The 22,163-nt window shown below is 42.0% G+C and overlaps 1 protein-coding gene and 1 long non-coding RNA gene across 4 annotated transcripts in view; both read left to right on the top strand.

The window, feature by feature from the left end:
- The window catches only part of CCDC112 (coiled-coil domain containing 112), a 45,176-nt gene that overhangs the window by 4,803 nt on the left and 18,210 nt on the right, over nucleotides 1-22,163 (top strand). Inside the window, exon 1 of one of the 3 annotated variants that reach the window (XM_077911258.1) lies at nucleotides 12,462-12,697. The exons of 1 other annotated variant lie outside the window; for it this stretch is intronic. In XM_077911258.1, coding sequence (XP_077767384.1) covers nucleotides 12,569-12,697 — 129 coding nt within the window. In that variant the 5' untranslated portion in view covers nucleotides 12,462-12,568. Of the gene's footprint in view, nucleotides 1-12,461; nucleotides 12,698-22,163 lie in introns of those variants that run through there. One more of the 3 variants, XM_077911256.1, reaches the window with a different exon arrangement.
- LOC144321913 (uncharacterized) lies at nucleotides 10,318-11,082 on the top strand. The gene is made up of 2 exons (XR_013387405.1): nucleotides 10,318-10,514; nucleotides 10,897-11,082. It is a non-coding gene; the product is annotated as an uncharacterized LOC144321913 (long non-coding RNA).

Here is a 22,163-nt window from a genome sequence, read left to right as displayed (position 1 = left end):
CTAATGTGCTCTGGGAATGAGACGTTGCCACCAGAATTCTCAGCTCCAGAAACACACCTTCTTATCTGTCACCTCTGGATCTCAAAACCAGTGCTAGAACTGTTAGCCTCACGGTTTCATATCTGCTACAATCTGCTACAATCAACTCCAGCAAAATGGATGCCTCAGGCACCACCTCTTTCCCTGTTGAATTGAGTTCTAAAACCAAGTTTCACATAAGTGCATCTGATTGGCCAACATAATTTACAGTGAAGACCCTAGCTGCAAGGGAACCTAGGAAATGAAGATTCTAGAGCTTTCTAGAGTCTGCAGAATGGGAGCCAACCAGCCATGCTCAACCACTTCCTAACATAGTGAATTATGTTGAATCGTTCTTGCAATCCTAAGAGGGAAATAAATCTATTTTTCTCTTAATTCCTCCAAAGTACTTCAGGAATCTATTTGCTAAAACTTTGCTGAAGATTTTTTGCATCAATGTTCATAATTGAGATTTTTGTTATAAGTATTTTTTTGTGCTATTGCTGTTGGTTTGGGGTAACAACTATATGCTACTTTTACTGTGAAAATTCAGAAGCTGTTCCCTTTTGTCTCTGTTCTGGAACAGTTTAAAAAGCATCAGAACCCATTTGTTTCTTAAGATTTGGTTAAGATTAGCCTGTGAGGTCCTCTGGGCCTGATGTTTTTGTGGAGTCTACCATTTTAGCAATTTTTTTTCCTTTTTCTTAGGTTTTTCATAGCTAATGGTTAGATGTTTCTTTTTCTTTTTTTTTTTTTTTGATGTTTCTTTTATCAATGTTAGTAAATTGTATTTTCTTAGAAAAATTATTCATTTCATCAGGATTTTCATATTTATTTGCAGATAATTGAACAAAATAGTCTCCTGTGATTCTTTTACTTTCTTTTGCATTTTATATTACGTATATTTGTGATTTCTTAATTCCACATCAGGTTAGCTAGTAATTTACCTGTCTTAATTGGTTAAATTTATTCATGGAGATCATTTCTCCATCTTTTTATTTCATTATTTTCTGCTTTTACATTTCTTGATTAATTTTTCTTTCTTTCCTTTTTTTGGTTATTGATTTTTCCCAATTTTCTTGAGTTGGATGGTTAATTAATTTACTTTTATTCTTTTTTATTTATTAATATAACTTTTGAATTTGCTTCTGAGGATTGCTTTAGCTGTATCCTATGGAAACTAATATGTAATGTTACCAGAATTTTAGTTTTGATATCCTCTTTGGCTCTAGAGTTTTATGAGAATTTTAAAGTTTCACGTAACAGAGTCTTTTTGTCTTCTCACTCCATTTGCTTTGTGATCAGAGAATTATTTCTTCTTTTTGGCATTTATTGAGGTTTTCGTGGCCTAAATATATGGTCAGTTTTTGTGAATGTTTCATGAGTATCAAAAAAGAAAGTATTATTGGGGGCGCCTGGGTGACTCAGTTGGTTAAGCATCTGACTTGGGTTCAGGTCATGATCTTGAGATCCTAGGATCCAGTCCTATTTTGGGCTCCCTGATCAGCAAGGAGTCTGCTTGTCCCTCTCCTTGTGCCCCTCCTCCCACTTCCCCACCCCCGCTCATGTTCGCTCTCAAATAAATGAATTCTCAGGGAAAAGAATTCTTTGAAGACTAAGTGGTATGGCCACAAAACTATCAACCACACAGATTTTTCATTTCCCTGAGGCTGATATGAGGGATGCCAGCCTAGCACTTCCTACAGAAGAATAATCAACACCCCTTCAAACACAATTGATTATCCTCTTTATTTTCTAGTGGCTGCCAGAAAAAAAAAAAAAACAAACCCACTAATCTTTAAAAGAAAAAAACTAGACTTGGAGGTTATTATGGTTTAGGAAATTAAGTATTAATTGTAAAGTCAGATCCAGGCTTCATGGTCGGCTCTGCCATCGTCAGGCTACATTATTTTTAAAAGTTTTTAAAAAATATTTTATTTATTTTTTCATGAAAGACACACAGAGAGAGGCAGAGACAGGCAGAGGGAGAAGCAGGCTCCCTGCAGGGAGCCCACTGTGGGGCTCTATCCCAGAACCCTGGGATCATGACCTGAGCTGAAGGCTGATGCTCAATCTCTGAACCACCCAGGCATCCCTTTTTAAAAGTTTGCTAACGAAGGTTCCCCACGTTAATTTATTTATTTAAACCAAAGAGTAGTGATGGAGTTAATAAGTGTGTTTGACACACAACAATCAAAAGTAAGGATTATACGTATTCACACTGTTTTCCAGACCTGCACTTACTCTGCCTTGCAGCCATATCTGAAGCAAAGATTCACTGATTTTGCACCTCCTGTCATGGTGATTATTCAGCAATAAATCTTTTGGGCCCGTCCCAAGGAACTGATAGCGTGCTAGAGAGTATCTGGTAGGGAACCCCAACCTTCCCCTAACCCACCAGACTGAGGACTCTTTATATCACTGTTTCTTTTTAGTGTCCAGAAATACAGACAAGTTCAAACCACTTGAACATTTTGTATGGAAATAGTCATTTAAAGGTCAACTATTTTTATTTGAGAATGAAAATAGTGGAAGGTGTTATCATCTCATGTATAAATAGGATTGGTTAGCTCTTCTGATTTCTTATTTCTGATTTCTTGCAGCCCTGTCAATTTTTGCTGGTGGGTTCTGTAGGGCACCCTAAAACCATCCCTTTGTTAGTGTATTTACAACAGTAATACAAATATTTTGTTAATAATTAAGCCTTTTTAAAAAATATTTTATTTATTTATTTGAGAGAGAGAGAGAGCAAAAGCAAGCAAAAGCAGGGGGAGAGGCAGTGGGAGAGTGAGAAGCAGACTCCCCACTGATCAGGGAGCCCAACATGGGGCTCAATCCCAGGACCTCAGGATCATGACTTGAGCCGAAGGCAGATGCCTACTGAGCCACTCAGGTGCCCCATGAAGCGTTTTTAGAATGAGCAAATCTGGTGCCTGAGCATAAGAATATATTTGATTTTACTTAACTCTCTGGAGCAATTCTACCCATTGCTAGCATATCGGTCTGTGACTCTGAAATAGTTTATAACCGTTTCGCCATCTGTTCAAATTTCAGTAGGGATCTTTAGGGCAGTAGCAAAACAAAACATTTTCATTAAAACAAAACACTTGTGGGTGCCTGGGTGGCTCAGTTGGTTAAGCGTCTGCCTTCAGCTCAGGTTATGATCTCAAGGTCCTGGGATGGAGGCCCATGTCTGGCTCACCACTCAACATGGAGTCAGCTTCTCCCCTCCCTCTGCCCCTCTTTCAGCTCATGCTCTCTATCTCTCTCTCACATAAATAAATAAAATCGTAAAAAAATAAAAACCCAATATACTTGCAAATCCCTAGTCCTAACACGTGTAACTAGTTTTTTATTGAGCTGAACTTGGTTAGTTATAATTGGAAAATAGCCTCTTTCTTCCCCGCACTGATTTCTCTTCAAATGTCCTCCACTACGTCTCTCTTGTCTGCCCCAAGGTAATACTTTAGGGGGATCCCATATGTTGTCTGGTCTCTTAGGATATTAGAACAATCATGTTTTCTGATGTTAAAAAATCAATGTTGCCTAAGTCAATACTATCATCTCTTGTCCAATTCATTGCATCCCCTGCCCCAGAATCAGTAAGCAGGAGTGGAAAAGGAAAATATGTTCTTCTCTCCCCTTTTTTACTCCCCTTGCTCTGCCTCCTTTGTGTGCTCTTATGCTGCTACTGGATACTTCTGGATCAAAGTGAATAGGAAAGGCAAATAGAAAGTCAAGAATTGGTGACAGTAAATATTGAGTTGGTTTCTTTTTCTCCCAAAAAATGGCAGTGAAGACCAGAAATATAAGACTGTAACTTGGCTCACATATTGTCTCAAAGCGAAGTTCAATTTATAGGCTACAGGCAAGAGACATGCCTACACAAAATGAAAAAATATTGAAATTAGCGGGTGGACAGAGGCCTACTGGCAAAAAAAATACCCATAAAAATGAATCACCAGATAATGCTCTTAATAGAAGACAAGATTGAACTCAGGGCAAAAATCATTAAACAGGAAGGGTGCTTTACAACAGTAACAGGTGGAATCCACAGTGAAGATCTAAAAATTATAAATGTGTATACACTAAGTCACATGGCATTGACATCCACAGGAAGGACCACAAGAGCTAAAGGAAGAAAAAGACAGAGAAACACTAGCACCAGGAGACTTCAATTTATTTCTCTCAGTCTAAGATCAAGAATTAAAAAACCTAAGTATGGATTGGGAGGGAATACAATGATGTGGGGCAAAATTGACTGTAAAATAAACTATTCGTTTTACTATTTACTAATGCTATTATTACTAAAATAATTTGGTCTTTTTTTTTTAGTAATAAATAGATCTAGAGGAAAAATACATTTGCATGTAAAGACTGAACCAGGTAATATAAGAGTAATTTAAAAAGCTAGTCAGGCTGTTAGAACAGGCAGTGCTAGCAAGTATCAGCTCATAGCAACCCAGATAAATACCCTTTTAGGATGCTTTGCAAATAGGGGTGGTCATGTGACTCAATTATAGTCAATGATATATAAATGGAAGGCACACCATAGAGCTCTTAGGAGAGCTTCTTAAAAAGGAACAGATTTGCTGTCAAGCTTCTTTTGCTCTTTGCCTCTGTAGCAAACATTGTAGGTGTCCCATCTCTGAGTTAACCTATCTTCACAGAGAGCTGCCCACTTCTGCCCAGGCCTCTGCTTCTTGGCTTAATGGCTTTCTCCGGGAGATTGTTTAGTTTTTGTGTGTGGCAGCCTGTAAATGCTGGAGCTTAATGGCCCCAGAGAAGTCTTCAACCAAGGAGTTTTGGGATTTGTTGGATAGATATTAAGATTCCCCATCCCTTGGTGGAGCAGTTCTGAGAAATGTTCTGTCAGTTTCCTTAGGAGGTCCGTAGGTAGAATGAGTCCATCTGTCCACAGCAATAACCACTATAGCCTCTTTATTGGCTTTCCCTCCGTTCCCTCACTTGTCTTCTTGGGACCACCTCTGAAACAAGCCTCCTCCTCTACCCAAGTCCTTGACTCATGATCTGATTTCAGGGAAACCCAAACTTGGAGTCTTCTTTCTTCTTTCTAGTTGGAATATAGGCGTGAGAATTGGAAAGGAGGACATAACATGATCTCTATTGGCAGATACTATAATAGCATAAATTGAAACCCTAAGAGAATCATTCTAAAGATAATACCAAAATTAGGATAACTGATTAAAACACAATTAAAAAACTAACAAAAATCTATTATCTTCATATACTCAAAGAATACCTAGTGAAAGGATATGAAGGAAGGGGAAATCACACTTACAGTTGCATAAAATCTTATGAATAAACTTAAAGGAAAATGTTTACTCATCAAAGATGAAAAGGTAGACATGAATAAATGTAAAGGCATGCCTTGTCCATGGATAGGATAACTTTATGTCATACGTGTGTTAATTCTTCCCAAGTTAATAAGTAAATTTAATGTGATTCCAATAAATATCTAGAGTTATTTTCCCTCAAAATAGATTATTTAATTCTAAGTTTCTTATGAACAATTGAATAGGAAAAGGTAAGAAAACCCTGGAAAAAATAAACAATGAGAGGAACTAGACCTATAAGATATTAAAACATTTTATAAAAACCCTGTAATTTTAAAAGTGTATATTCATTGGTACATAAATAGACACACAGAAGGATAGAATAGAAAATTCAGAATAGGAGCAACTGGGTGGCTCATTTGGTTAAATGTCCAACTTTTGATTTTGACTCAAGTCATAATCTTGGGGTCCTGAGATTGAGCCCTGCATCAGGCTCTGCTCTCAGTGGGAAGTCTGTTGAAAATTCTCTCCTTCTCCCTCTCCCTCCATTCATGCCTGCTCTCTCTCTCTCTCTCTCACACACACACACACATAAATAAATATTGAAAAAAAAAGCAAATTCAGAATATAACAATTTTATATGAAAAGTTAAGTGACACCTAAAATCAGTGTTGAGAATATACTGTTTTTAATAAATGTTGTTGGCATAATTAGATAGCCATTTGGGGGAAAAGCAAAATTTGATGCATATCTCATACCGGATATCAAGATGAAATCCAAATAATACAGATATCTACCTGTAAAAAGTAAAACCACACAAGAATTCATTTCTTTGCAAACTTGAGTGAGAAAAGCCTTTCCAACTATGATTATAAATCCAGAAGCATCAAAGACAATTCTAAAATATTGACAAATTTAACTACATAAGGATAAAAATAACTTTTTCAAAGCAAAAACAATCACAAAACAAATTAAAAACCTAGAAGAAAATATTTACAATTTATATCACAAAATTATATCAGATTCACCTAATTATTAAAGAGCCCTTTAAAATGGAAAGAAGCCCAAATACCAATGGGGAGAGAATGTGAATAGAGAGTTCAAAGAAAAGGAAAGTCAATAATGTCCTTCCACTTGTGAAAAAAGGCTGACCTTCACTCATAAGAGAAAGGCATATTAAAATTACTGAGAGATACCATTTTCCACTTATTCAGACTGTCAAAAATCCAAATAAGTTGAAGAAATCCTGTGATGGCAAGCGGCAAAGAAATGGGCACCCTCAGGCTTTGCTAGTGAGGGTGCAAAATAATACAACTCCTTGAAGGGAATTTAGCGATACCTAACTGCATTGTTTGCTTTGACTCAGCAATTCCACTAAAGATACACTGCCCTGAAATGAAATACTTATGAATCATTGCTTGTAACACCAAAAGATTGGAGATAACCCATACATCTATCAATAGATGACGGTTGAATAAAACAATGGAAAGGTAGGTGTCTGGGTGGCTCAGTCAGTTAGACATCTGCTTTTGGCCTCAGGTCATGATCTCGGGGTCTGTGATCAAACCCAGAGTTGGGCTCCCTGCTTGGTGGGAGTCTACTTCTCCCTCTGCCCTTCCCCATGTGTGTATTCTCCCTCTCTCTCAAATAAATAAATAAAATCTTTAATAAAAAATTAAAAAATAAGATAATGGAACATGATGCCTGCATTAAAAAAAGAAATGAGGAAGATTTCTGTGAACCAAGTAAGTTCCAGGAGATATGATTAGGTGAAAAATGTAAGGTGTAGGGAATTATATATGAGTTGAGTTGTGTCTTTCAAAGAGATGCTGACATCCTAATACCGAGTACCTACGAATGTGAACTTATTTGGAAATATGACCTTTGCAGTTGAGTCAAGTTAAGGTAAGGTCTTACTGGATTAGGATGGAACCTAATCCAATGCCAGGTATCCTTATAAGCAAAGGAAAATTTGTACACAGACATCACGTGGAGAGGGGGAACCCCATGCAAAGATGGAAGCAGATGTTGAAGTCATGCTTCTAAAAGCCAAGGAACACTGCAGGTGGCTGGTGACCGTCAGAAGCTAGGAATGAGCCATGGGACCAATACCCACTTTGAGCCCCAAGAAGGTACTTCTGGCCTCCTGAACTGTGAGGGAATAAATTGCTATTGTTACAAACCCCTCAGTTTGTGACTTTGTCATGGCAGCCCTAAGACACTAATATAATATGCTACATATTTTTATGAGAAAAAAATAAAAATAAAAATAAAAATAAAAATAAAAATACATATAGGGGCACCTGGGTAGCTCAGTTGGTTGAGCACCTGACTCTGTTTCAGCTCAGGTCATGATCTCATGGGTTGTGGGATTGAGCCCACATCAGGTTCTGCAATTGGCAGGAAGTTGGCTTGAAGATTATCTGCCTCTGTCGCTTCCCCCACTCACGTGTGCACATGTATGGGTGCTTTCTCTCAAATAAATTTTATTTATTTATTTATTTTTATTTCTTAAATTTTTTTTCCCTGGTCAAAGTCCCTTTTTTAATTAAGCGTTATCAAGCTGTACACAGTTCCTACGCCTTCCGCTGTGAACCCTGGCAGCACCGTGTTCCACACCCACAGCGAACCGGGCCGGGTGAGGGGTTGGGGCGGAGAGTAGGAGCTGTCTCTCAAATAAATTTTAAAAAGAATATATAGGGCAGCTCCAGTGGCCCAGCAGTTTAGCGCCGCCTTCAGCCTGCGGCATGATCCTGGAGACCCGGGATCGAGTCCCACGTCGGGCTCCCTGCATGGAGCCTGCTTCTCCCTCTGCCTGTGTCTCTGCTTCTCTCTCTCTTCCTGTGTGTGTGTGTGTGTGTCTCATGAATAAATAAATAAAAATCTTTACAAATAAAAAAATTTAAAAAAGAATATATATAAGGCTATACATATACTTACATACATCTTATATATACAAGATATGATATAGTATCTAGTACTTATATGATATAGTATATAGTACTTATACAAGATAAGTATACATGACTGTATATATGACTATGTATAAACTACCCCTCCTCCCACTTGTGTGCACACGCCTTCTCAAATAAATTTTTAAAAAGAATATATATACAAGGTTATACATATACTTGCATATACCTTATATACATACATATGTATGTTATATGTATATATACATATACAGAAGATATATGTTAGTATATATATACTATGTATATAACCATATATAAACTCATTTTTGTGAAATGAAACATAAAAGATGAGCCAGAAATTGATAAAAATTGTTACACACAGAGGATAATTTGAAATGGCATGGAGAGAATGTGTTAGCAAGACTTCTTTAAATAGACCTTGTTGTCTCATTTGACTTTATATATGTTACACATGTTTTACATCTTTCTAAAAAAGTAAACCAGAAAGAAAAAAAAAAAAAAGAAGACTGAAACTGAACACAAATACTATCGAAAGAACCCAACTGTATACAAATTGACTCCATAACCACAGAGAGAAGACAGATTTCACAAAACCGTCAAACACAATAAATATTCTGATGGGATATATAGTGTAGGACAGAGTTGAAGGACAAAAAGAATGTAAAATGATCTTAAATTTCTCTCAGTAGGTTTACTGTTTGTGGAAATGCTACAACTGTAATTTAAGAGTATGCAATTGTTGCAAGAAAATGCAAATAAGTAGTATGTTGGTAATGTAAGGAACATAGATTTTCAGTGTAAGAGAAAAGAAATGCAAATACAAAGGAGGTGAAGGAAAAACAAATCTCTGATGTTCAATTAGAACTGGTACAAAATGTAAGAAATGAAACTGTATAGTACAAATGAAACTATAGTATTTTGTAGCTCTCATCACTGAAAGGGGCCTGGCAGCTGCCTAATCTCATTGCAAAGGTCTGCTCTCATTTTCTGTTTGTGAGATTCTTAATCACTTCCCAGAATTTTCCATCTTAATAAATCATTGAAAGCCTTAAACAGTAGGCATCTTACTTGCAGTGTGTATATTCCCGTGGATTATCCGTTCCAGTGTTGCCCCTTGCAGAGACCACTGAAATGAAGCTGTTGATTGACTGCCCCTGAAGCTGCCAGATTTTTCCAGACTAACAGTTACAGGAGCTCAGGGGGTGCTATAGCAACAGATCTCATTTTGGACAAAATGTGCATATCTAAATTAGAGAGGTTTTACCTTCACAACACACCCAAGCTGCCTACTTCCTCCTACTTAACGAAGGGAGGAGAGGAAGCCATCTTCTCTCACCACATCTACCAATCAGCTTGCACTGTAACCGTCCAGTCGGGAAGAGCCTATACTCATATCAAAGACAGACCTTTCCACTTCTGTCCTGGACTCCAGGGCACAAGCACTCTCTAGTAGTCCTCACCTTGGAACACAACACAGCAAAGATCACACATCTTCTCTGGTCGCACATCTTCCAGAGACCACCTCATTTGTCTGATCACCTGTATCACAAATTCATCAAAACATCTGTTATTTCTATTTCTATTCCTCATGTTCAATATTCCCTCAACCGTCTCAGTGAGGCTTTGTCCTCACCATCCCACTGGCGCTGCTCTTCTTGGGGTGGCCATGGCCTCCCTGTTGTCAAATCCAACCATCATTTCTCTGTTTTCCTCTCACTCAAGCTTCTGGGCAGAAGACCACAAAGTGCATCATTCCCTCTTCAAAACACTTTTTTCTTCCACAGACTTTTGGTTTTCCTCCCTTCTCTCAGACCTCTCCTTCTGAGTCTCCCTCCTCTTCTTCCTGTCCGTGGTCACCTATGTTGGAAGGCCCTAGGACTCAGTTCTTAGACTTCAATTTATCCTCCTGTGTGAGCTCATTCAGAGTTATTTAAAATATTTTCTACATGCAGGGGTGCCTGGGTGGCTCAATTGGTTGAGCATCTGACTCTGGATTTTGGCTGGGGTCATGATCTTGGGTTTATGGTATCAAGCCCCACATAGGATGGGGAGTCTGGTGCAGATTCTCTTTCTCTTTGCCCCTCTTCCCCTCAAATAAATAAATACTTAAAAATAAAACAAAATAAAATAAAATATTTTCTACATACAGATGAAGACCAAAGTCACATCTTAAGCTCCAATCTCTCTCCAGGCTCCAGAGACATTCATCCACTTGCCTGTTGAACTTCTCTACCAGGATGATCTCTGGAGTCAGGCTGCTGAGGTTTGTATCCTTATTTGTGAAAAGGAGATAATAGTGATACCTACTTCACTGGGTTACTTAGAACAGTGTGAGCACAAAGTAAATGCTCAGTAAATACCCTATTTGTTTACTTGTTTAAATTCCCTAAAAGTTAGAGAGAAGGAACCTCGTATAAGTGTGTGGGTGTGTGGGTGTGTGGGTGTGCCCCCATGTGCATACATGTGTCTAATTGTACAATGAATTCTAAAGGCCTAGAACAGGGCCTGGCCCCTAGCAGGAGCTGGATATTGATTGAATGAGTGAAGGGATGAATGGATGAATCCATTTCTTTAGAGGAGGAAAAGGCGGTGGTGAGCCCAGGAACCCGGCAAACTGCCACTGGTTGTCTGTGTCTTAATTGTAGGAGTCATCCATCTATGGATTTTTCCAACTCCCCTACACAGTGTCTTTGAAATGTCCCTTCTTATTGACCAAGTGTGGCATTTCTGCCTCTGGCGTCTGACAGTGCGGGGCATGCCCTGCTTCGTTTCTTGGAAAGTGTAAAATACAGTTAATTGTTCAAACTCATAAATAAATGCTTTTACAGTGAGACTCTGTTTCACCAGCACTTAGTAGAAACCTAGAAAGCAGTCCTATTAGGTAAAATATGTAACTACAGACAGAGCTATATCTATATATAACACAAATAAATGTGACAGTAAAAGGTGAGTAGGGGACTGGAGGTAAAGGAGGGATTTAGAAAGATTTTGCTGAACACCAGTAGTGAAGCTTTTGGGAAAGTTGACACGCACCCGCAGCAGCGCTAAGGTTCTGGCCGATCGCCCCGCCCCGCCCCGCCCCTCCTGTTCCCGGGCCGCGCCCTGCCGGCACCCAGGTTCCTCCCGGCCCCGCCTCTGCTCGTACTCCGCCCCGCCCCTGCCCCCCGCCCCTGCCCCCCGCCCCGCCCCCGCCCCGTTCCGTCCCCCGGCCGCGCCCTGCCGGCACCCAGGTTCCTCCCCGCACGCTCTCCGGCCCCGCCCCACGCTGCTCCCAGGTCCTGCCCGGTCCCGCGCTCCGACCCGCCCCACACCTTGGCCCCGCTCCCAACCCGTTCTACACTCAGGCCCCGCCTCACAAGCCGACCCGCCCGCGCTCCCGCCTTGCCCTGAATCAGCCCCGGCAGAGCCCGGCCAGATTCCCCCGGCCGCCCTGCACTTGGTCCGCGGTGCCCCCGCGCCCCTGTCCCGCCCACGACTCGGCCCCACCCTGCCCTCCGCCCCGCCGCACGTCTCGGCGCCGCTCCGGCGTCGGCCCCGCCCCGCGCCCCCGGCCCCGCCCCGCCCCGCCCCCGCCCCGCGCCCCGCCCCCGGCCCCGCCCCCGGCCCCGCCCCGCGCTCCCGCCCGGCTCAGCATCCCCTCGGAGCCCCGCCCCGTCCCCCGCCCGCGCCCTATCCCTCCGGCCCTCCTTGCACTCCCGCCTGCTTCCCAGTCGGCCGCGCCCAGCAACGCCCCCAGCTCCCGCCGGGTCCTGAGCCGCGGCCCAGCTCGACGACTCGGCTCCACCCTCCATCTCCGACCTGCCCTGCCCTGGCCTCGGCCCCTCGGCCCCGCCCCCGCCCCCGCCCCCGGCCCCGCCCCGCCCCCGGCCCCGCCCCCGGCCCCGCCCCGCGCTCCCGCCCGGCTCAGCATCCCCTCGGAGCCCCGCCCCGTCCCCCGCCCGCGCCCTATCCCTCCGGCCCTCCTTGCACTCCCGCCTGCTTCCCAGTCGGCCGCGCCCAGCAACGCCCCCAGCTCCCGCCGGGTCCTGAGCCGCGGCCCAGCTCGACGACTCGGCTCCACCCTCCATCTCCGACCTGCCCTGCCCTGGCCTCGGCCCCTCGGCCCCGCCCCCGCCCCCGCCCCCGGCCCCGCCCCGCATCCCGGCCCCGCCCCTCGGCCCCTCGGCCCCTCGGCCCCGCCCCGCGCCGTGGCCCCGCCGAGCTCTGCGTCCCGTGGGGCTCCGCCGCGCAGGGAACGTCTGCAGGACCAGGAGCTCCCGCGGCCCGGACCCCGTGGCCCGCGTGGCCGCTGCAGCCCGAGCGGCCGGGCGAGGAAAGATGGCCGCCCTGACGACGGTCGTGGTGGCGGCGGCGGCCACGGCGGTGGCGGGAGCTGTGGCGGGGGCGGGCGCGGGCGCGGGCGCGGCCCCCGGGAGCGGCGTGGGAGCCGCGCAGGTGCCGCAACAGGTAACCCGCGGAGGGCCGGAAGCCGTTCCCGCGGGGGGGCGGGGCTGTGGGCGCTGCGGGCGCTGTGGGCGCCGGGGCCGGGCCGGGGCCGGGACGGGGTCGGGCCCCCGCCGAGCTGGTGTCCGCCGCAGCGCCTCCGGGGGCGGGGGCGGGGGGAGCCTCCCCTGGCCGCGGCCGGGCCCACGCCGGGCGTCGCGCTCTGTGGGCTCGTGCGTGCAACTGCTTTTTCAGAGCCACGGCCATGTGGCTTTGGCATCGAGGCAAAGTCTGGGTGGGAACCCTGGCTCCGCCGCCCCCAGCCCCGTGATGAGAACCTAACGTCTTGGCGACTCCGTGCCTTCTGGTCCCCACGTCCGCGGGGCCCTGCACGGTGCCCGGTCGTTGGTGGCTGCCCCGTTATTGTGTCTGAGCGAGGAGCACAAGAAGAGCTAAACACGGGGTGGTCTCGTATCTGCCTAGGACCTCGGTCTCTGCGCCGGGGACCAGAGGATCCTCAGGGACGGCTGGGTCCAGTTGCTTCCGCCAGAGACCTCCATTGCCCTCGTTGTCCCGCAGCCCACACCCAGAGCGTGGGCAGCCCCCCGTGTCCTACCTGCAGAGTAAGTCAGAAATCCCACTCACTCTTCACATCTCCAGTGCCGCTGCCCTTGTCCACACCATCATTTCTCCCTGGCTGAAATACTTTCTGAATTGGTTTCCGTTCTAACATTCTTGCCTTCTTAAAGTATCCTCAACAGCCGGGGCAGTTCAGTCCAGTAATGACACTCTTCAGCTCAGAGCCCTCATAGTAAAAGCCGATGTCCTTACCACGGTCTGCAGAGCCTTCTGCTTGTCCCTCAGGCATGCCTAGCACTCTCCTACCTTAGGACCTTTGTCATTGCGATTCCCTCTTCCCTTCCCTCTTGATTCTGTGGCTAGCTCTGTTTTCTTCTTTTTAAAAAAAAAAAAAAACTTCTTCTATTTATTCATGAGAGACACACAGAGAGGCAGAGACATAGGCAGAGGGAAAAGTTCCCCTCTCTGCTGAGCAGGGAGCCCCATGTGGGACTTGATCCCAGGACCCCGGGATCATGATCTGAGCCAAAGGCAGATAATGGTCAACCACTGAGCCACCCAGGCACCCCTAGCTCTGTTTCTTTCATGTAACTTTGTTCAAGTGCCATCAGCTCAGTGATTCTTTTCTTTTTTTAAAATTTTATTTATTTACTCATGAGAGACACAGAGAGAGAGGGAGAGACATAGGCAGAGGGAGAAGCAGTCTTCATGCAGGAAGCCTGATGTGGGACTCGATCACCAGACCCTGGGATCACACCCTGAGCCAAAAGCATCTAGACGCTCAACCGCCGAGCCACCTAGGTGTCCCTCAGTGCTTCTTTTCATGACTTACCCAAACTGAATCCCCTTACTCATCACACCCTATTCCCTCTTCTGGTTTTGTTTTGCTCCATGGCACTTATTACAAGTAGGCTACATGTTACATATTTTCCTTTTTCTCTTGTGTTTTAGTCCTGAATCATAGTAGGCACTCACTGAGTATTTGAGGATCAATCCAGACTTGAAGGAAGGCTTTTGTGAAGTGAGGATAGGTTCTCTCTATTTCTTCTTCTAAGAGAATATAGCGATTTTCTATCTTGATTTGAATTATTAGCTCAGGAAATTCCACCTCAGCCAAATGTTTCACAGCATCCCCCTGTAATTCTATTATTCTACCTCTGGCCCAGATGTCCTAGGGGGAAAAAAGTAAAATATAATAATGCATTAAGTACTTTAAAAATAATTTTTAACATTTTATTTAATGTATGATCCCAGGGGTTTAGCCAGCTTGCTGGCTTTTTCCATGAAGCCTTTCTGGCTTACTCTAGTTCAAACTGATTTGTTCTCTAAATACTGTCATCATGTTTTGCCTGATAATGTCATTAATGGGCCTTTTTATCACTCCTTTCTGGTGATGTTTGCCTTTCCAGGGGTTGGATCAAAATCACCTGTGGAGCTGTTTGAAATATTTTATCTATTTCTGACATTTAGCAATGTCTGGAGACATTTTTGGTTGTCACAACTGGAGTGGGGTTGGGTTGTGTGTGCCACTAGCATCTGGTGGGTAGAAGTCAAAAGATAGTCCCCCAACAAAAAAATTATCTAGCCCAAAATGTCAGGAGTGTTAAGGCTGAGACACCCTGCTTTATATGCTTTCATCATTTTAGGGAAGGAAGAGCCTCGTAGTTGATGATGACAGCAGTAACAATCTTTCAAGGGTGTTTGGGCTTTAAAAAAGAAATTAGAACCACTGCTGTACCATATTGTGAGGTTTTTGAGGATTTTAGCTAGGTATAATCCATCTTTGCACTTCCCTCATATACCACACACACCTACACACTCAAATTCTCAGCTTACCACTGAACTTGAGTATTTGTCATATGATTAAATGCATGAATATTCCCACTGACTCTTATAGTGAAACCAACTAATGTTTTTTGAGGAGAGATTTTTCCTGATGACCACTTCATGGTGTAAGAAATGTTCACTAAAATAGCTAAAATTCCTGTATTAGTTTGTTAGGGCATACTAACAAAGTATCACAGACTAGGTGGCTAAACAACACAAGTTAATTTCCTCACAGTTTGGAAGGCTAGAATAGTCCAAGGTTAGGGTGATGCTAGGATTGCTTTGTGGTGTGAGCTCTCTCCTTGGCATGTAGATAGCTTAAGTGTCTTCACATGGCCTTTCTACTGTGCACAGAGAGAGAGAGAGATCACCAGTGTCTCTTTCTCTTCTTCTTCTTCTTTTTTTTTTTTTAAGGTTTTATTTATTTATTTGACAGAGAGAGTACAAGCAAGAGGAGCAGCAGAGGGAGAGGGAGAAGCAGGCTCCCCACCGAGCAGGGAGCCCAGCATGAGGCTCAATCCCAGAACCTTGGGATATGACCTGAGCCAAAGGCATGCACTTAACCAACTGAGCCACCCAGGCACCCCTCTTCCTCTTCTTATATGGACACTAGTCCTATTTGGGTGGGGCCTCACCCTTATGATCTCATTTAGCTTTAATTACCTCCTCAAAGGCCCTATTTCCAAGTATAGTCACAAAGGGGGTTAGGGCTTCAATATATGAATTGGGGGGGAAGACATAAATTAGTCTATAACAGTTCCTTCGCATTATTTTGGAGAAATTCCCTTCGAAGTTTTAGAAACATTTTGTATTGTATTTTATTCTACAACCTCCTTAGTGTATGGAACCTTATAAATTTCTTACCCATAATGAAAAGTAATAACGCACCCTGTTTATCCTTTCTCGTAATTATATGTTTATTGATAATCCCCCTCACCATTGTTTTACAAGTCTGAAGACCACAAATCCTTACCTTCCTCTCAAATACCATTTCCCTCTTAATCATTTTAATAGTTGAATTATGAGTTTTAAAAGGTATCTATAACAGCATCACACTAGCGTGTGTCCCTGCTTTAAACTAGGATAGGGCTGTGTCCTGTTCTGTTTTTTTCTTAAGTAAACTTCCCTCTGATGGCCTAGATGTTATGGCCCTTGGCTGCTTGGAGTAGTCCTTTAGTAATAACTACATTTCTTCTTTGACTTTACCTTATTACTTACAAGGAATTTCCTCTAGAAGATCACACACATGTGTAGGGTTATGTCTGTGTTTAGGTGTGGTAGGCTGAATAATGCATCCCTCCCCCCAGGATATTCACATTCTAATCCCCAGTACCTGTGGCTCTGTGACCTTACATGGTAAAACGGACTTTGCAGATGTGATATAATTAGAGATCTTAAAATGGAGAGATTATCTTGGCTTATCTGTGTAAGCCTAATGTATTCACAAAGGTCCTTTTAAGAGGGAGGCAGAGGGATCAGAGCCAGTGGTAGGAGATGTGACAATGGAAGGAAGAGGGTGCAACGATGTGAGGAAGGTGCATGAGGCAAGGATGAGGGTGGCTTTTAAGAGCTGAAAAAAAGTATGGAAGTAGATTCTTCCCTGAAGTCTCCAGAAGGAACACAAACCTGCCAACACCTAGGGCTCCAGAAATGTGAGATATTAAATTTATGTTGTTTAAGCCAGCAAGGTTGTGTTAAACTTATTTGTGGTAAGTTGTTACAGTAGCATTAGGAAAACACTACACTGGGGAAGACCTGAGAAAGCCCTAAGCCTTCATCCTTGGCTGACCTTGAAGCTCTGTGCAAGTGATGAGTGAAGGCTGAGTTTGACTTGTAAACAGCCTGCCTAAGTGTTGAAGGTGTACCCTGGTATGCGTGCAGACCTCCTTAGCAAAGGCTGGAAGACGTATTGGTTCTCAGCATCTAGGAAAACCTCTGACCAGTCAACCATAAGATGACAACTGAGCTAACCAGGCAGAGATTTCAGTGCCACACAAAGAATATAGTTTTCACAGAATTAGTTCAGGAAGTTGACTAAACAGCAACAACAACAAAGCTTGGGGTTGGAAGAGAATCTCATTTTGAGGCAAATTATATTTTTAATATAATTATTATATTTATAATGTAATATAATTATGTTAATATAATAGATTAACCAAATTATATTTTTAAATATCAAGTTTTTAACAAAAAAAATATGAGCTATGCAAAAACCAAAAAAAACACAAGATTTTTTTTTTTTTTTAAGCAGGATAAAGAAACTGTCTTAAGGAAGACTAGGTGTTGGAAATAATAGACAAAGACTTTAAATAAGCTGTTTTAAATTCATTCAAAAAAAACTAAAGGAAACCATGGCTACAGAACTAAAAGAGCATGAGGATGATGTCTCACTAAATTAAAAATACCTATAAAGAGATTAAAATTGTAAAAAAATTAAATAGAAATTCTGGAGTTAAAAAGTACAAGAACTCAAATGACATGTTCCCTAAAGGGGCTCAACATCCAACTTCAGCTAGCAGAAGAAAGAGTCAGAAACTTGAAAAAGGCCAATTCAGATTATCCAGACTGAGGAACAGAAATGAAAAAAAGAAAAATGAACAGAGTCTCAGAGTCCTGTGAGACACCATGAAGATCATATATACTGAGAATCTCAGAAGGAGAGGAGAGAGAAATCAGAAGGGGCAGGAGATTATAAGAAATTATTGCTGAAAAACTTCCCCAATTTTTTTTTTTTAAGTAGGCTTCACATGCAGTGTGGAGCCCAACATGGGCCTTGAACTCATGACCCTGAGATCAAGACCTGAGCTGAGATCTAGAGTTGGAGGCTTAATCAACTGAGCCACCCAGGTACCCTGAAAACTTCCCAAATTTGATGAAAAATATTAATCTACATATTGTTAATGCTTGATAAACTCCAAGTAAACTCAGAGTTCATACCTGGACACATCATAATCAAACTGTTGAAAGACGAAGACAAAAAAAAAAATCTTGAAAGCACCAAGAGAAGGAACTTGTCATATACAAGAAATCTTTAATAAGATTAACAGCTGACTTCTTTTCAGAAACCTTGGATTCCAGAAGGCAGTGGAATGATTTAGTTAAAGTACTAAAAGTAAAGAACTGTTAACGAAGAATTCTGTGTCCACCCAAATTATTCTCTAAAAATGAAGAAATTAAGACATTCCCAAACACTAACATATATGCCGGTATATATGCCCTACAAGAAGTATTAAAGCAAATCTTTCAAAGTGAATGAAAAGACATAGAAATTCAAATCCACATGAAGAAGAATATCAATGAAAAGTACTGGTAAAGTAAATGGGGAGGTAAATATAGAAGTCAGTATAAATGTAGTTTTTTGTTTGTACCAAAATTGTTTCAGAAACTAGAGGGGATTTTTTCAATTCATTCTGTGAGACTGGTTATTATCACCCTGATACCACAATCAGACAAAGATCACAAGAAAGAAAATAACAGACTAGTATTTCTTATGAATACAGATGCAAATTCCCCAATAAAATATTAGTAACTCAAATCTAACAATATATGAAAAGGATTCATACCATGATCAGCTGGGATTTGTACCAGACATACAGGTTAGTTCAGCATATGAAAATCAATCAATAATAGAACTTATTAATAGAGTAAAGGACAAATCACATGATTATTCCAGCAGATTTAGAAAGAGCAATTGACAAGATCCAACACCTTTCCATGATAAAAAAAATTCAACAAACTAGCAATGAAAGAGAACACATCAATCTGATAAAGGCTCTATAAAATTCCCACAGCTGACATAACACTCAGTGACAAAGGATTAAAAAGCTTTCCGTATAAGATAAGGAACAAGACAAGAATGTCCGTTTTCACCACTTACTCACTGGAGATTCTAGCAAAGGCAATTAGTCAAGAAAAACAAATTGGAAAGGAAGAAGTAAAACTATTCTTATTTGCAGGTGGCATAATCTGTATATAAAAATCCTTAAGGGTCCACATAAAAACTACTAGAGCAAATAAATTCAAGATTGAAGGATAAAAAAGCAATCGATAAAAATTAGTTATAATTTTATATACTAGCAATGGACAATTCAAAAATGAAATCAGGAAAATTTTGTTTATAGTAGAATCATAAGAATAAAACACATATGAATTTCACAAAAGAAGTAAAAACTTATGCTCTAAAAATTCCAAAACATCATTGAAAGAAAAGAAGGAAGACCTACATCATTGGACATTTTAGGCTCATGAATATGAAGAGTTAATGTTGTTAAGATGGCAATACTCCCCAAATTGATTTGCAGAGACAGTGCAATCCCTGTGGAAATCTCAGTTGCCTTTTTGTTCATAAATTGATAAGCTGATTCTAAAATTCATATGGGAAATGCAAGGGACTCAAAATAGCCAAAACAGTCTTGATGAACAAAGTTAGAGGACTCATATTTCTTAATTTCAAAACCTATTGTGAAGCTACAGTAATCAACGGTGTGGTATTGGCATAAAGATAGACATACAGATTAGTGAGAGTTAAGAGGTAAAGCCTACGTTTATGGGCAATTGATTTCCAACAAGTGTGCCAAGATAATTCAGGAAGAAGATTCTTTTCAGCAAGTGGTGTTGGGATAACTGGATATCTACATACAAAATGAAATTAGACTCCTGCCACACACCATATATAAAAAAACTAACTCAAAATAGATGGAGACCTAAGTGTAAAAGATAAAAGTATAAAACTCTTAGAAAAAAATGTAGATGTGAGTCTTCATGACCTTTGAATGTTTCTTCTGTATAATATCTAATACACAAGCAGCCAAAGATAAAATGGATGAATTGGATGTTATAAAAATTGAAAATGTTTGTGTTTTGAAGGATGTTATCAGGAAAATGGAAAGATGGCTCAGGATAAAGGGGAAAATATTTGCAGGTCTTTTATCTGATAAGGGAGTTATATCCAGAACATATAAAGAATGCTTCCAACTAACAATAAAAAAGACAACCCAATTTTTATTCTTTACTTTTTAATTTCTTAATGATTTTATTTATCTGAGAGAGAGAGAGTGCATGCATATGCACACATGCATGAGTTGGGTGAAGGGCAAAGGAAGAGGGAGAAGCAGACTCTCCTCTGAGCAGGGAGCCCAACCTGGGGCTCGATTCCAGGACCCTGGGATCATGACCTGAGCTGAAGGCAAATGCTTGCTTAACCAACTGAGCTACCCAGGCACCCAAGACAACCCAATTTTTAAAGTGAGAAAGTAAAACAGAATTTCCTTGTGATCCCAAAATTCCACTGTTAGGTGTATGCCCAAAAGAAAGCATATTCATACTAAAGCTTGCACAAAAATGGTCATAGTAGCATTATTCATATTGGCCAAAGAGTGGAAATAGCTCATTTTCCATCAACTGATGAATGGGTAAACAAAATATGGTAGATCCATATAATAGAATATTATTCAGCCATAAAAAGAAATGAAGTACAGATTTATGATACAACGTGGTTGAATATTAAAAACATTATACTAAGTGAAAGAAGCCAGACACAGGGTTACACATTGTGTGATGCCATTTATATTAATTGTGCAGAACAGGCAAATCCATGGAGTCGAAAATAGATTAAAAGGTTGCCAGGGGCAAGTGGGGAAGAGGGGTGAGGAGTGACTGCTGGAACATCCGGGATTTCTTTTTGGTATGATGGAAATCTGGAATTAGGTAGTAGTGATGTTTGTACACATTTGTGAATATATTAAAAACCATTGAATTGTACACTAGATGGATATACTCTATGGTAATATGAATTACGTATCTCAATGAAAAAATATTTCCTAAATTCATTACTTTTTTTTTTTTTTTTTGGTTGCTTCTAGAAATGTAAACTCTTGTTTCCTTTCTCTCTCATCTCCTACATCAATCTGTCAGCAATTCCTCTTGGTTATAGATCCAAAATGTATTTGATCTTACTACTTTTTTTTTTAAGATTTTATTTATTTGAGAAAGAGCAGGGGGAGGGGTAGGAGGGAGAGGGACAAGCAGACATCACACTGAGTGCAGAGCCAGACGTGGGACTCAGGCCCAGGACCCAAAGATCATGACCTGAGCTGAAACCAAGAGTCAGATATTCAACCAGCTAAGCCACCTAGGCAGCCCTGGTCTTACTTCTTGTTATATCTGCCACCACCCCCGTACTCCTAGACACCATCATCCCTCATCCATGTTCTAGATGTACCAGCTTCTTCCTCCATCCTTCTACTTCCAGTCTTGCTTTACCTCCTCCCCCCACCTCCCACCAATTTATTCTCTGAAAATGGCCAGAAAGTGTTTCTTAAAAATTTCCATCTATCATGATATTCTTCTGCTCAAAACTCTTGAGTAAAATCCAGACTCCCTAAGTGACTTGAAATGCCAATGAGATAGGCCATGTACCTGCCTGTCTACGTTTACCTCCTACCAAGCTCCCCACCTCTGCTAACATCATGTCATCACTGCTCTTTGTCTGCTTGAACCAGCCAAGGTCCTTCCTGCTCTGCAGCTTTTGCACACACTGGGCCCTCTGCCTGGGACCCCTTTCCCTACTCTTTGTGGCATGGCTGGCTCCAATATTCCTTAAGCGTCATCCCCTCAATAGAACTTCTGTGGTCATTCTAACTAAAAAAACAATCCTTTAATCCATTATCTCCATCTCAGTCCTGTTTCTTCCCTCTCCCCCGCTTTTCTTTTTTTTAAAGATTTTGTTTACTTATTTGCGATTGAGAGAACAAGCAGGGGAGCAGAACAAGCAGAGGGAGAAGGAATAGCAGGCTCTTCGCTAAGCAGAGCCCAATGTGGGGCTTGATCCCAGAACTCTGAGATAGTGACCTGAGCCAAAGGCAGCCCTTAACCGACTGAGCCACCCAGGCACCCTTATCCTGTTTATTTCTTAAGTAGCACTTACTGCAGTTGGTGTTTTTTCTTTATTGCTGGTTTACTTTTTTCTTTTTAAATGTTTCCCTCATTAGACTTTAAGCCTGGGGCCATATTGATGTAGGTCATCATTATTTCCCTGGTGTCCAGAGCACCACATATCACATCATAAGTGTTTAATACATATTGC

The sequence above is a fragment of the Canis aureus genome, chromosome 10 (assembly GCF_053574225.1).
Source record: "Canis aureus isolate CA01 chromosome 10, VMU_Caureus_v.1.0, whole genome shotgun sequence".
Lineage (NCBI taxonomy): Eukaryota > Metazoa > Chordata > Mammalia > Carnivora > Canidae > Canis > Canis aureus.
This window is presented reverse-complemented; position numbering and strand designations above follow the sequence as displayed.